General features: G+C 44.7%; 1 protein-coding gene across 2 annotated transcripts in view; it reads right to left on the reverse strand.

Annotated features, from left to right (window-relative positions):
* Positions 1-10,141, reverse strand: part of LOC133578330 (collagen alpha-1(XVIII) chain-like) — a 51,381-nt gene extending 41,240 nt beyond the window's left edge. For both annotated transcript variants that reach the window (XM_061932674.1, XM_061932672.1), the window contains exon 1: positions 9,241-10,141. In XM_061932674.1, the coding sequence (XP_061788658.1) occupies positions 9,241-10,099 (859 nt within the window). In that variant the 5' untranslated portion in view covers positions 10,100-10,141. The remainder of the gene's footprint in view (positions 1-9,240) is intronic.
* Positions 10,142-12,804: the final 2,663 nt, after the last annotated feature.

The following is a 12,804-nucleotide window of genomic DNA, read 5'->3' on the forward strand; positions in this document are numbered from 1 at the left end:
GCGGATCGGGCGGATGAAATTAAAAACAATTAGATTTTATCCGCGGGTCGGGTCGGGTCGGGCGGTTGAAATAAAAAAAAATTAGATTTTAAATAGATTCAGGCGGGTGGCAGTTAAACCAATTCGGAAATATATATACATAGTTAAATGTTGTTACCCACATACGAAAAACGAGCAGGCACCTGCAGCATATGCCACAACAGAAGAAAAAAAAAAAAAGAGATGGACACTTTTACGGAGCGGAGAAGGGACGCCTCGCCGGGGTCCGGGACTGAGGCCCCTTCCCCCGAGAGGGCCCCCGTAGCTGAGGCGATCCGCGAGAAGGGCCCGACGCACGTCCAGGGTCACCACCGCGCCCACCGCACCGACACCCCGCCTCGTCCGCCTTCGCCGCAACCGGCTTCACGCGCAGCAGGTAAGCAGCTTACCTGCCCGCCACCCCCGTGGCCGGGGGCTCGTAACAGGGGTCACTCCGCGCGCTCCGCCCGCGCAGCTTACCTGCCCGCCACCCCTGTTGCCGGGGGCACGTAACAGGGGTCACTCCGCGCGCAGTGCGCTCACGAAAGGGGTGGGGCTCACCCTGGTTGATATAGACAGCAGGACGGTGGCCATGGAAGTCGGAACCCGCTAAGGAGTGTGTAACAACCCACCTGCCGAATCAACTAGCCCTGAAAATGGATGGCGCTGGAGCGTCGGGCACATACCCGGCCGTCGCCGGCAGCGAGACGCGCTTGGAGGTGCGCTCAGCGCGGCTCCCATATGATTGCGCACTGGTGTGCGTCTGGGTCGTGACAACGTGGCACGCGAATGTCTGTGCTGCATTGGATCAGTCTCCTTTCTTTAACAGGCAAAAGCTTTATAACCTCACTAATGCCTTGCATCGTCTATATTGGATATATAACAACGGGCGGGTGCGGGCGGATGCGGTTCTGATTAAATGTTAGGACGGGTGGATGGCGGATGGTTGACGACTTTCTGATGCGGTTGCGGATGAAATAATTGCCTATCCGCGCATCTCTAATATATATATATATATATATATATATATATATATATATATATATATACATATATATATATATATATATATATATATATATATACAATAAATACTTGAATTTCAGTGTTCATTTATTTACACATATACACACACATAACACTCATCTACTCATTGTTGAATTAAGGGTTGAATTGTCCATCCTTGTTCTATTCTCTGTCACTATTTTTCGAACCATGCAGAACACTCTCTCTGATGATGCATTGATGTGTGGCACGCACAAAAGTGCTTTCATCAAATGCACTAGATGGCAGTATTGTCCTGTTTAAGAGTGTCACAACATTGCTGTTTACGGCAGACGAACTGCTTTACGGTATACAAAAAAGTGACTGCTATTGTTGTGTGTTGTTGCCACGCTGGGAGGACGTTAATGAAACTGCCTAACAATAAACCCACATAAGAAACCAAGAACTCGCCCTCCATCATTCTATAGTTATAACGTGATTGGGCAGGTACGCTTTTTTATATTGTGGAGGACCCGAGTCCGCCTGAATTTCGGGAGATTTTCGGGAGAAAATTTGTCCCGGGAGGTTTTCGGGAGAGGCGCTGAATTTCGGGAGTCTCCCTGAAAATCCGGGAGGGTTGGCAAGTATGTGTTTGGGACACCCAACATACACAGTAACGCACCCCTGGGACCAAACCAACTGGACTTGAAAGTTCTAGGGCAAGGGTCGGCAACCCAAAATGTTGAAAGAGCCATATTGGACCAAAAATACAAAAACAAATCTGTCTGGAGCCGCAAAAAATTAAAAGCCATATTACATACAGATAGTGTGTCATGAGATATAAATTGAATTAAGAGGACTTAAAGGAATCTAAATGACCTCAAATATACCTACAAACGAGGCATAATGATGCAATATGTATAATATTACATAATATTGTGAAAGTCCAGTCCATAGTGGATCCAACATAATAGTAAGAGTCCAGTCTATAGTGGATCTAACATAATAGTGAGAGTCCAGTCCATAGTGGATCTAACATAATAGTGTGAGAGTCCAGTCCATAGTGGATCTAACATAATAGTGAGAGTCCACTCCATAATGGATCTAACATAATAGTGAGATTCCAGTCCATAGTGGATCTAACATAATAGTGTGAGAGTCCAGTCCATAGTGGATCTAATGTAATAGTGAGAGTCCAGTCCATAGTGGATCTAACATAATAGTGTGAAAGTCCAGTCCATAGTGGATCTAACATAATAGTGAGAGTCCAGTCCATAGTGGATCTAACATAATAGTGAGAGTCCAGTCCATAGTGGATCTAACATAATAGTGAGAGTCCAGTCCATAGTGGATCTAACATAATAATGAGAGTCCAGTCCATAGTGGATCTAACATAATAGTGAGAGTCCAGTCCATAGTGGGGCCAGCAGGATACCATCCCGAACGGAGACGGGTCAGCAGCGCAGAGATGTCCCCAACCGATGCACATGCGAGCGGTCCACTCCAGGTCCCGACTCTGGACAGCCGGTACTTAATCCATGGCCACCGGACCTGTGTGTCTCCCCCTCCACAGGGTATAGGGGAGCAGAAGAGAAAGGAAAAGAAACGGCAGATCAACTGGTCTAAAAAGGGGGGTTATTTAAAGGCTAGAGTATACAAATGAGTTTTAAGATGACATAAGAAGTCACCTGTGGTTGCTTTTTCAGGCTTCTGATTGGACAGAATGCGCATGGCAGGCTCCACTTGTGTGAAGGAATATTTTTCTACACAGGAATGGGGCAAAATATGCATTTAAAAAAAAATATCTGTATAGATGAGCACAGATGTGCAAGAATTGAACAGAACCTCTCTTTGGACGACCGCACCCGGGAAGCAAACCCTAAAAATAACCAAAACAGATCTGAGCTGTGCCATCATGAAGTGGCACAAGAAGCTACTTAAAATGTGACCTCTTGCATATTTGCTGAATGGACGCCCTGCCCAACAAGGCTGCCGAAAAGCCCCTCTCACATTCTCACTTGTCTTCGTCTTTAATTATCACCCGCCAAGATTTACTGGTTTGGCAGGGCGGGCAACCGTCTGTGACCTCTGCACCCAATAGTGGGGACTTTGTGGGGGCCCCGTCATCCCAGTAACAAGGGAGCCTTGTTACTGGGATGACACCATCACCCTCCCTCCCACACATCGCCACTCTCAGGAGCATTTTCCCACCCACGGACGCCATCATAAATGTCACCCCTCCTGCCACACATGACCCGATTGTTCCCTTTTTTTTTTAGGCCTGAATCCTGCTCTCCTCTTAAAGTCCACACAGAATGATACAAAAAGGTGACATACAACAACACTGCATGTTGCTTGAAGAATAAATGCCGGTAAAAAAAAGAATTTCTGCTCCAAATCCACAGATGGCTTCAAGGCTTTGGGTTAAAAGTAATGTACCGTATTTTCCGCACTATTAGCCGCACCTAAAAACCACAAATTTACTCAAAAGCTGACAGTGCGGCTTATAACCCGGTGCGCTTTATATATGGATTAATATTAAGATTCATTTTCATAAAGTTTAGGTCTCGCAACTACGGTAAACAGCCGCCATCTTTTTCCCCCGTAGAAGAGGAAGTGCTTCTTCTTCTACGGCAAGCAACTGCCAAGGTAAGCACCCGCCCCCATAGAACAGGAAGCGCTTCTTCTTCTACTGTAAGCAACCACCCGCCCCCGTAGAAGAAGAAGAAGCGCGCGGATATTACGTTTCATTTCCTTTGTGTGTTTACATCTGTAAAGACCACAAAATGGCTCCTACTAAGCGACAGGTTTCCGGTTCATGAAAAGACGCAATCTCTCCATCCGCACACGGACTACTATTTCACAGCAACTGCCTAAAGACTTTCAAGAAAAGCTGGCTATTTTCCGTGCATATTGTAAAAACAAGATAGCTGAAAAAAAGATCCGGCCAGAGAACATTATCAACATGGACGAGGTTCCACTGACTTTTGATATTCCTGTGAACCGCACTGTGGATACAACGGGAGCACGTACGGTGAATATTCGCACCACAGGGAATGAGAAGTCGTCCTTCACTGTGGTTCTAGCTTGCCATGCTAATGGCCAGAAACTTCCACCCATGGTGATATTCAAAAGGAAGACCTTGCCAAAAGAGACCTTTCCAGCCGGCGTCATCATAAAAGCTAACTCGAAGGGATGGATGGATGAAGAAAAGATGAGCGAGTGGTTAAGGGAAGTTTACGCGAAGAGGCCGGGTGGCTTTTTTCACGCAGCTCCGTCCATGTTGATATACGACTCCATGCGCGCCCACATCACGCTGGTTGTTAATATATTATTAAAGTTTGACTGACCTATCTGACTGTTTTTTTGACATTCCCTTTAGCGCAGTTAGATGTGGCTTATAACACGGGGCGGCTTATAGGTGGACAAAGTTTTGAAATATGCCGTTCATTGAAGGCGCGGCTTATAACCCAGGGCGGCTTATGGTGCGGAAAATACGGTAAATGGGTTATTCTTGTATAGTTATTTTCTACCTTCAAGGTACTCAAAGCGCTTTGACACTATTTCCACATTCACACACTGAAGGAGTTTTTCAGTGAAAAATCCAAAGAAAGAAGTTGCAACAACATGAGGGTAAATCATACTTGCCAACCCTCCCGGATTTTCCGGGAGACTCCCGAAATTCAGCACCTCTCCCGAAAACCTCCCGGGACAAACTTTCTCCCGAAAATCTCCCGAAATTCAGGCGGAGCTGGAAGCCACGCCCCCTCCAGCTCCATGTCAGGTGCGCAACACCACGTAAATCGTTGGCCAACCAAAAAGTAACCCCAGTACGCTATAGCCAACATTCACCAGGAGATGGCAACAGACAAACATAGATCACTATTACATTCCTCCCCTTTTAGAAATGTATAGAAGTTACTCAAAATAAATAAACAACCCAACCAAAAAATGCAGCAGCTCGATTAAAAAAACTGTACCTAAGCCACATTCTTTTCTTTTTTTTTTAGTACTGAACTCTTAACCCTCATTTGTAAAAAAATAACATGCTTATTATACAAACAGTATTTGTACACCTTTAACACAGATTTTTATATTGTCTTCAGAGATTCAGTTTTTTTGGTGGTACTCGAAACCTTTCTGGGTACCTGCGAAAGGGTGTTCAGCATGGTTAGAAAAATAGTGACAGAGAATAGAACAAGGATGGACAATTCAACCCTTAACTCAACAATGAGTAGATGAGTGTTATGTGTGTGTATATGTGTAAATAAATGAACACTGAAATTCAAGTATTTCTTTTATTTATATATATATATACACATATATATATATATATATATATATATATATATATATATATATATATATATATATATATATATATATAAAAATATATAGCTAGAAATCACTGAAAGTCAAGTATTTCTTATATATTTATATATATATATATATATATATTTATATATATATATATATATATATATATATACATATATATATATATATATATATATATATATATATATATATATATGAAATACTTGACTTGGTGAATTCTAACTGTAAATATACTCCTCCCCTCTTAGCCCCGCCCCCAACCACGCCCCCCCACCCCCACCCCCTACCTCCCGAAATCGGAGGTCTCAAGGTTGGCAAGTATGGGGTAAATGCGAGGTGCAACCTGAGACGTGGGCGGGCATGCAGAACAAACATGCAACAAAGACGAAGTGAGAGTGAGGATTTGAACGCAACAATAACAACTTTTTAAGATGCATTTGCAGCTAAGAAAACATGCACACGTTTTTTTTAGCTTGCGATCAAAAAACAGTGGAACCCGCTCACGCCGGACGCCCCTCAAGACTGGCTGGCTCACGTAAGCACACTGCAAAAAGTCAGTGTTCAAAAACAAGAACAAAAAAAATACAAAAATGAGGGGTATTTTACTTGAACTAAGCAAAATTATCTGCCAATAGAACAAGAAAATTTGGCTTGTCAAGACTTTCCAAAACAAGTAAAATTAGCTAACCTCAATGAACCCCAAAATACCTTAAAATAAGTATATTCTCACTAATAACAAGTGCACTTTTCTTGGTAGAAAAAACTAATACGAGACCCTTTTACTCAATATGTTGAAAATTGTTCTTAAATGAAGTAAATGCTAGTGCCATTATCTTGACATAATGATATGCGCTCGGCATTACATTTCTTGAAATCAGCAAACTTATACTAAAAACTAATTTATTGTTCTTAATGGAAAGGCAAATCATATTGTCTAAAAATGCATTTTTCCATGGATAACATGACATCATCACGCCAAGTGCGTGCTCTTTCAATCAATTAGTGCGCAAGGAATATATATATATATATATATATATATATATATATATATATATATATATATATATATATATTTTTTTTTTTTTATTTTTATTTTTTTTTTTTGAACCCAAAGACACTGAAGGGCATTAGAACAACTTCCCTAGGTCTTGTTTGGGACACCCAACATACACAGTAACGCACCCCTGGGACCAAACCAACTGGACTTGGCAGTTCTAGGGGACCATCTGTCAAACTGAGGCCTCCCCTCAAATGTTAATCCATGTTTGAACAATCAAAACTATCTTGGACACGGAAATACATATTTTTTTAGGTCAATCTTTAAAATCGGCGCGGTAAGGTTTCCATTTGCAAGATTAACGTAAACATTAGCAGCATGTGGATGGGATCTTGCATTGCAGCAGGCCCATAATAATAAACTGTGAAGCGGGCAGTGAGGCCTCAATAGCCCTGCTGTAGTGTGTAGCATGCTGGGAATTATCTGTGCATGTGATGGAGGAATGCACAGTGCAGGGTTGAAATTCTTTGAATATTCCCGGAATTTTGCAACCCTAATTGTGACTGACAGGAAAAAATCCCAAAAAAGGGCAGTTCCCCTTTTAAGTTATTTGCTGGGCATTAGGAGTGCACTAATGGTGCATTCACTGATGTACTCCAAATTCTAAGTGCAAGTATGGAAGTGTGCAAAGTATATATATATATACAGTATATATATATATATATATATATATATATATATATATATATATATATATATATATATATATATATATATATATATATATCCTATGGTCATGAGCTTTGGATCATGACCGAAAGGACAAGATCACGGGCACAAGCGGCCCAAATGAGTTTCCTCCGCCGGGTGGTGGGTCTCTCCCTTAGAGATAGGGTGAGAAGCTCTGTCATCCGGGGGCAACTCAAAGTAAAGCCGCTGCTCCTCCACATGGAGAGGAGCCAGATGAGGTGGTTCGGGCATCTGGTCAGGATGCCACCTGAACGCCTCCCTAGGGAGGTGTTTAGGGCACGTCCGAGCGGTAGGAGGCCACGGGGAAGACCCAGGACACGTTGGGAAGACTATGTCTCCCGGCTGGCCTGGGAATGCCTCGGGATCCCCTGGGAAGAGCTGGACGAAGTGGCTGGGGAGAGGGAAGTCTGGGCTTCCCTGCTTAGGCTGCTGCCCCCGCGACCCCACCTCGGATAAGCGGAAGAAGATGGATGGATATATATATATATATATATATATATATATATATATATACATATATTTACAGTAATTTTGAAGAATTTATCTGAATGTGCATGAACTATTTCTGTTCAAAATTGTTTGAAATGTCAAATGTCAAATGCTAAGAGTGTGCAAAGCGGTAATCAGAGCAAAGGGTGGCTATTTTGAAGGAACTAGAATTGGAGTTATGTACTTAACAAAAAAAAAAAGGTGAAATAACTGAAAACATGTTTTATATTCTAGTTTCTTCAAAATAGCCACCCCTTTGCTCCGATTACCGCTTTGCACACTCTTGGCATTCTCTCCATGAGCTTCAAGAGGTAGTCACCTGAAATGGTTTTCCAACAGTCTTGAAGCTCATGGAGAGAATGCCAAGAGTGCGCAAAGCAGTAATCAGAGCAAAAGGTGGCTATTTTGAAGAAACTAGTATATAAAACATGTTTTCAGTTATTAAGTACATAACTCCACATGTGTTCATTCATAGTTTTGATGTGACAATCTACAATGTAAATAGTCATGAAAATAAAGAAAACATGTTGAATGAGAAGGTGTGTCCAAAGGGTTCTTAACCTTTTTGACCTTGGGGCCCAACTTTTCCACTACAGAGGGGCCCGCGGCCCACTCAAATATTAACACTGAATTAGTCGTCTTACTCTTGATTTTAATAGTATTCAATAATTATATCTAACCCACTTACAGTAACAGGATGCACCTTGTCAATTAATTTGAAAGTAAGTGTTAACCACAAATATTATTATCAAGGTTTAGAAAAACAAGTAATAAATAATAAAAGGGACTCATAAATAACGGACTTTTTTTTTTTTTTTTTTTACATTCAATTATGCTGTGCTAAAATAAACTGAATTAATAATAAATCGGTTTCTTATAGAGATGCCGATAAATGCTTTAAAATGTAATTATCGGAAATGATCGGTATTGTTTTTTTTATTATCGGTATAAAGTTAAAAAGTTAAAGTACCAATGATTGTCACACACACACTAGGTGTGGCGAAATTATTCTCTGCATTTGACCCATCACCCTTGATCACCCCCTGGGAGGTGAGGGGAGCAGTGGGCAGCAGCGGTGGCCGCGCCCGGGAATCATTTTTGGTGATTTAACCCCCAATTCCAACCCTTGATACTGAGTGCCAAGCAGGGAGGTAATGGGTCCCATTTTTATAGTCTTTGGTATGACTCGGCCGGGGTTTGAACCCACAACCTACCGATCTCAGGGCGGACACTCTAACCACTAGGCCACTGAGTAGGTATAGTTTGTTATTACGTTTTTTAAGGCGGTCTGTCATAACGTTTTTAGCATTCAATCAGACATTATTGTGAGGTTTTGTATTAGTGTCCCTAAAAATAGATATGCCGGCCCCCAGACACATTTTTTTCTCTAAATGTGGCCCCCCCAGTCAAAATAATTGCCCAGGCCTGCAGTGGACCATTTGGTCGACATGGACGGGTTGACGACGTAAGCGGGTTCTAGTGCATTATTATTATTGGAATCGGTGAAGGCAGACTCGGCGAAAGCAGCAAAATGGCGTCTGGCAACAGAAAGATGTGTTGAGCTCGTTTGAGAGCGGCGAAAAACATGCAAAGTCATGTTTCAGTCAGCGCTGAAGCGGTGTGACGTGGCAACAAACAGGGCGCATTCGAAGCCGCCGGGTTACCTTTCCAGTTACCGACGGACGCACACGGAGGGCGGCCGGGCTCCTGCGTGTCCACAGGAAGGAGGCTACAATCCAGCGGCGGCCGCCCGCTTCCTTGCGACGCCCAGCAGCTGTCCTGCACTTGGTGGCAGAAGCTGCGGCAGGGCAGGCGCGGGGCCGCGCTGGCGTTGGAGGGGCACCTGGGCGCCAGCAGGAGGCACACCAACCACTCGGCGCTGTGGTGACAGCCCGCCGTGGTCAGCCGCCGCCACCCCAGGAGGGCCGCCCCCACCTGCTCCACAGACGAGTGGTTGAAAAAATTCGGCAAGGTGAAAAACTGCGGGCGTTTTCTGGAGCACATGGGCCAATCAGAGGGTACGGAGAGACAAGGTAGTTTGGAAGCATCCAGAGTCCCGTTGTTGGCGTCTGTTATGCTAGTGGCGTTACCTTGCTCCATGGCGCCACCTTCGAGATCTGGGTCTAACTCGGACCCAACATTCTGCCTGGACCCTGATCCTGATCCAGATGCATCCCCCTCCCAGACCCCAGACCCTTCCTCAACCTTCCCCACCTTCAACCCGTCATTATTACCCGTCATGTTTTGGTTAGCGCTCTCCTCCTTCAGGGGTCCACTAGTAGTCCGGGGGATGGCGGTCGTGTCCCCTGCCGTCACCAACTTGCGGATTCCAGTGGCCACGTTGATGATCTCGTCTCCGACCCCTGACAAGTTGTTATCGTCCTCATCCGCCCTCTTTGTGGGTGTCGGGGTGGCACCTGTCGGGGCCTCGGTGGTGGACTCTGGCTCGGCATACCAGAACCAGGCCTCTGAGGCTCCCACACAAAGAACCAAGAGCAGGAGCCAAGTCTGGACCCTCAACATGCTGCAGTCCGAAAAGGTCCAAGTGTGCGGTTGTTAAGAGTCAGACAAATCTTCCCAGTGCTGTGCACACCCCCTCATGAACAGGCACTAAACAAGGACAGATGGGGGACGAGCATCAGGAGGTTGGCTTTGACGGCGGTCACTCAGATTTGCTCCTCCTCTTCATCCCTCTTGTCTTCTTTGCGAGAATTGGGCCTTGTTCTCTTCCACACGGACGTCACCACGTCTCGTCGGAAGGAGACCACCTGACAGGTGACGTTTGACTTTCTGGACAGTGGAAACAGGAGAGTGGGAAGGTGGTGGGCGTGAGGGACGAAAGCTGAGAACGTGAGGCCCCGGGGGTGTGCGTGCGGGTGGGGCGGGGGGAGTGTGCAAATGACGTGACTCACGATCCACTCGCTCCCTCGCAAAAGGTTACCTCATTGCAGAAAACCCCCAGAACGGCTTCCATGTCCGTGTTCTCACAGAGGAACGATAAGCGAAGGAACCCCCCCTCAGCCCTCCCCGCCAGCCCCCAGTGCCCCCATCAGGCTGCCTCATCTGCCGAGTTAAGACATCCAGCTGTTACACATTCCAGCACTCGCACCCCACGCTCGCCCAGTTTGGAGAAATGATGTATCTAATATAAAAGTATGATGTACTATGATAGCTCTGTGACAGTTGTAACTTAGGACTAATAACATGCTAATAATATTATTACTCCTAATAATATTATACTATACTAGTGTTGGGCTGCGAGTGCTCCCTAGAGGGCCGCCAAAAAACATCTGTTTCTTTGTTGCGGTCCGCCGTTGTAATACACTTTTCCACCACTTGTGTCAGTAATGACAGTATCAAACAAACGGAAGAAGTCTAGAGCTAACCTTGTGTGGTGTTCGGGTCTGTGGGACCCGTTTTCATTTTTTTATTAAAATAAAAATGACACATCCATCCATCCAGGGCCGGCCCGTGGCATAGGCCGTATAGGCAAATGCTAAGGGCGACGTCCATCAGGGGGCGCCACGCCAGTGCCACAAATGTTGGAGAAAAAAAAAAAAAAAAAAAAAAAAGTTGGTACTATTATTTCTAAATACAAAAAATAATCCCACGTTAATTAAAATGCAAAGTAAAGCCTATTTAATAGAAATATTATTTGTTACAACATTACGCCCCCCCCACGCACGGTGCGCCCCCTCCCTTCCCGTATCATGACTCTTTTTGGACGTCACCACATCAAAAAAATCAACACAAGATGTCAAAACGGCCAAAACTGTCAGGTGCCCAGGGAAGAAAAAAGAGAAAAGAAGAGGAGGAGAAACGAGAAAAGACAGAGGTAGCAGGTAGGTAACGTTAGCCTACATGAAATTATTTGTCTGTTACAGAATGTGATAGTAACCTGGCTTTTTAGCATTAAGCTAATGTTACATGATTCGGCAATTGCTAATCAATAAATAGCTAGTTCTGTTTTAACGTCGGGTTAATATTGTGGAGGGGGCTAAATTGTTATGGAAAATAATAATGTAACGTTAGGTAATTACAGTACTCCCACCTTACATTCCTCAGGGACATTTGTATTAGATCTTTTAAGCAGGTGTTTTTTGTTTACATTGTCATTGCCTTCTGGTTAGCTAATGTTTGCCCTGCAGGTAATCAGGGGCGCCGCTAGGGATTTTGGGCCCCATGAAAATAATCTTTTCCGGGCCCCCAACACAGTGTCATTATTTTTTCTGTATTATAATTTCAGCATTATTAGGGGCCTCTCTGGGCCCCCCTCCATCATGGGCCCCTAGAATCCGTCTCCTTTACCCCCCCTTTTCGGCGCCCCTGCAGGTAATAGTCACTTTTCCACCCCTTTATATATTAGGTATAGTTTTAAGTAAAAAAAAAAAAAGGTCAAAGACAAAGCTATTCGGTTTCTTGTGAGTATATACACTTCACTGCCGATGTGGGGGGGGGGGCGCCACCTAAAACCTTGCCTAGGGCGCCAGATTGGTTAGGGCCGGGCCTGCATTCATCCATCCATTTTCTACCGCTTATTCCCTCTGGGGTCGCGGGGGGCGCTGGAGCCCATCTCAGCTACAATCGGGCGGAAGGCGGGGTACACTCTGGAGAAGTCGCCACCTCAAAATGACACAATTAATTCATTTTTCAAACTGAGACTCACAGACTTTGGCTCATTTTCTGTGAAGAACATATATCAGAATACATATTTAATGACCACTAAAGATGCGCGGATAGGCAATTATTTCATCCGCAACCGCATCACAAAAGTCGTCAACCATCCGCCATCCACCCGAACTAACATTTAATCAAAACCGCACCCGCCCGCCATCCGCCACCCGCCCATTGTTATATATCTAATATCAATCAATCAATCAATCAATGTTTATTTATATAGCCCTAAATCACAAGTGTCTCAAAGGGCTGCACAAGCCACAACGACATCCTCGGTACAAAGCCCACATAAGGGCAAGGAAAAACTCACCCCAGTGGGACGTCGATGTGAATGACTATGAGAAACCTTGGAGAGGACCGCATATGTGGGTAACCCCCCCCCCCCCCCCCCTCTAGGGGAGACCGAAAGCAATGGATGTCGAGTGGGTCTGACATAATATTGTGAGAGTCCAGTCCATAGTGGATCCAACATAATAGTAAGAGTCCAGTCCATAGTGGGGCCAGCAGGACACCATCCCGAGCGGAGACGGGTCAGCAGCGCAGAGATGTTC

Source organism: Nerophis lumbriciformis, linkage group LG38, assembly GCF_033978685.3.
Source record: "Nerophis lumbriciformis linkage group LG38, RoL_Nlum_v2.1, whole genome shotgun sequence".
NCBI classification, from domain to species: domain Eukaryota; kingdom Metazoa; phylum Chordata; class Actinopteri; order Syngnathiformes; family Syngnathidae; genus Nerophis; species Nerophis lumbriciformis.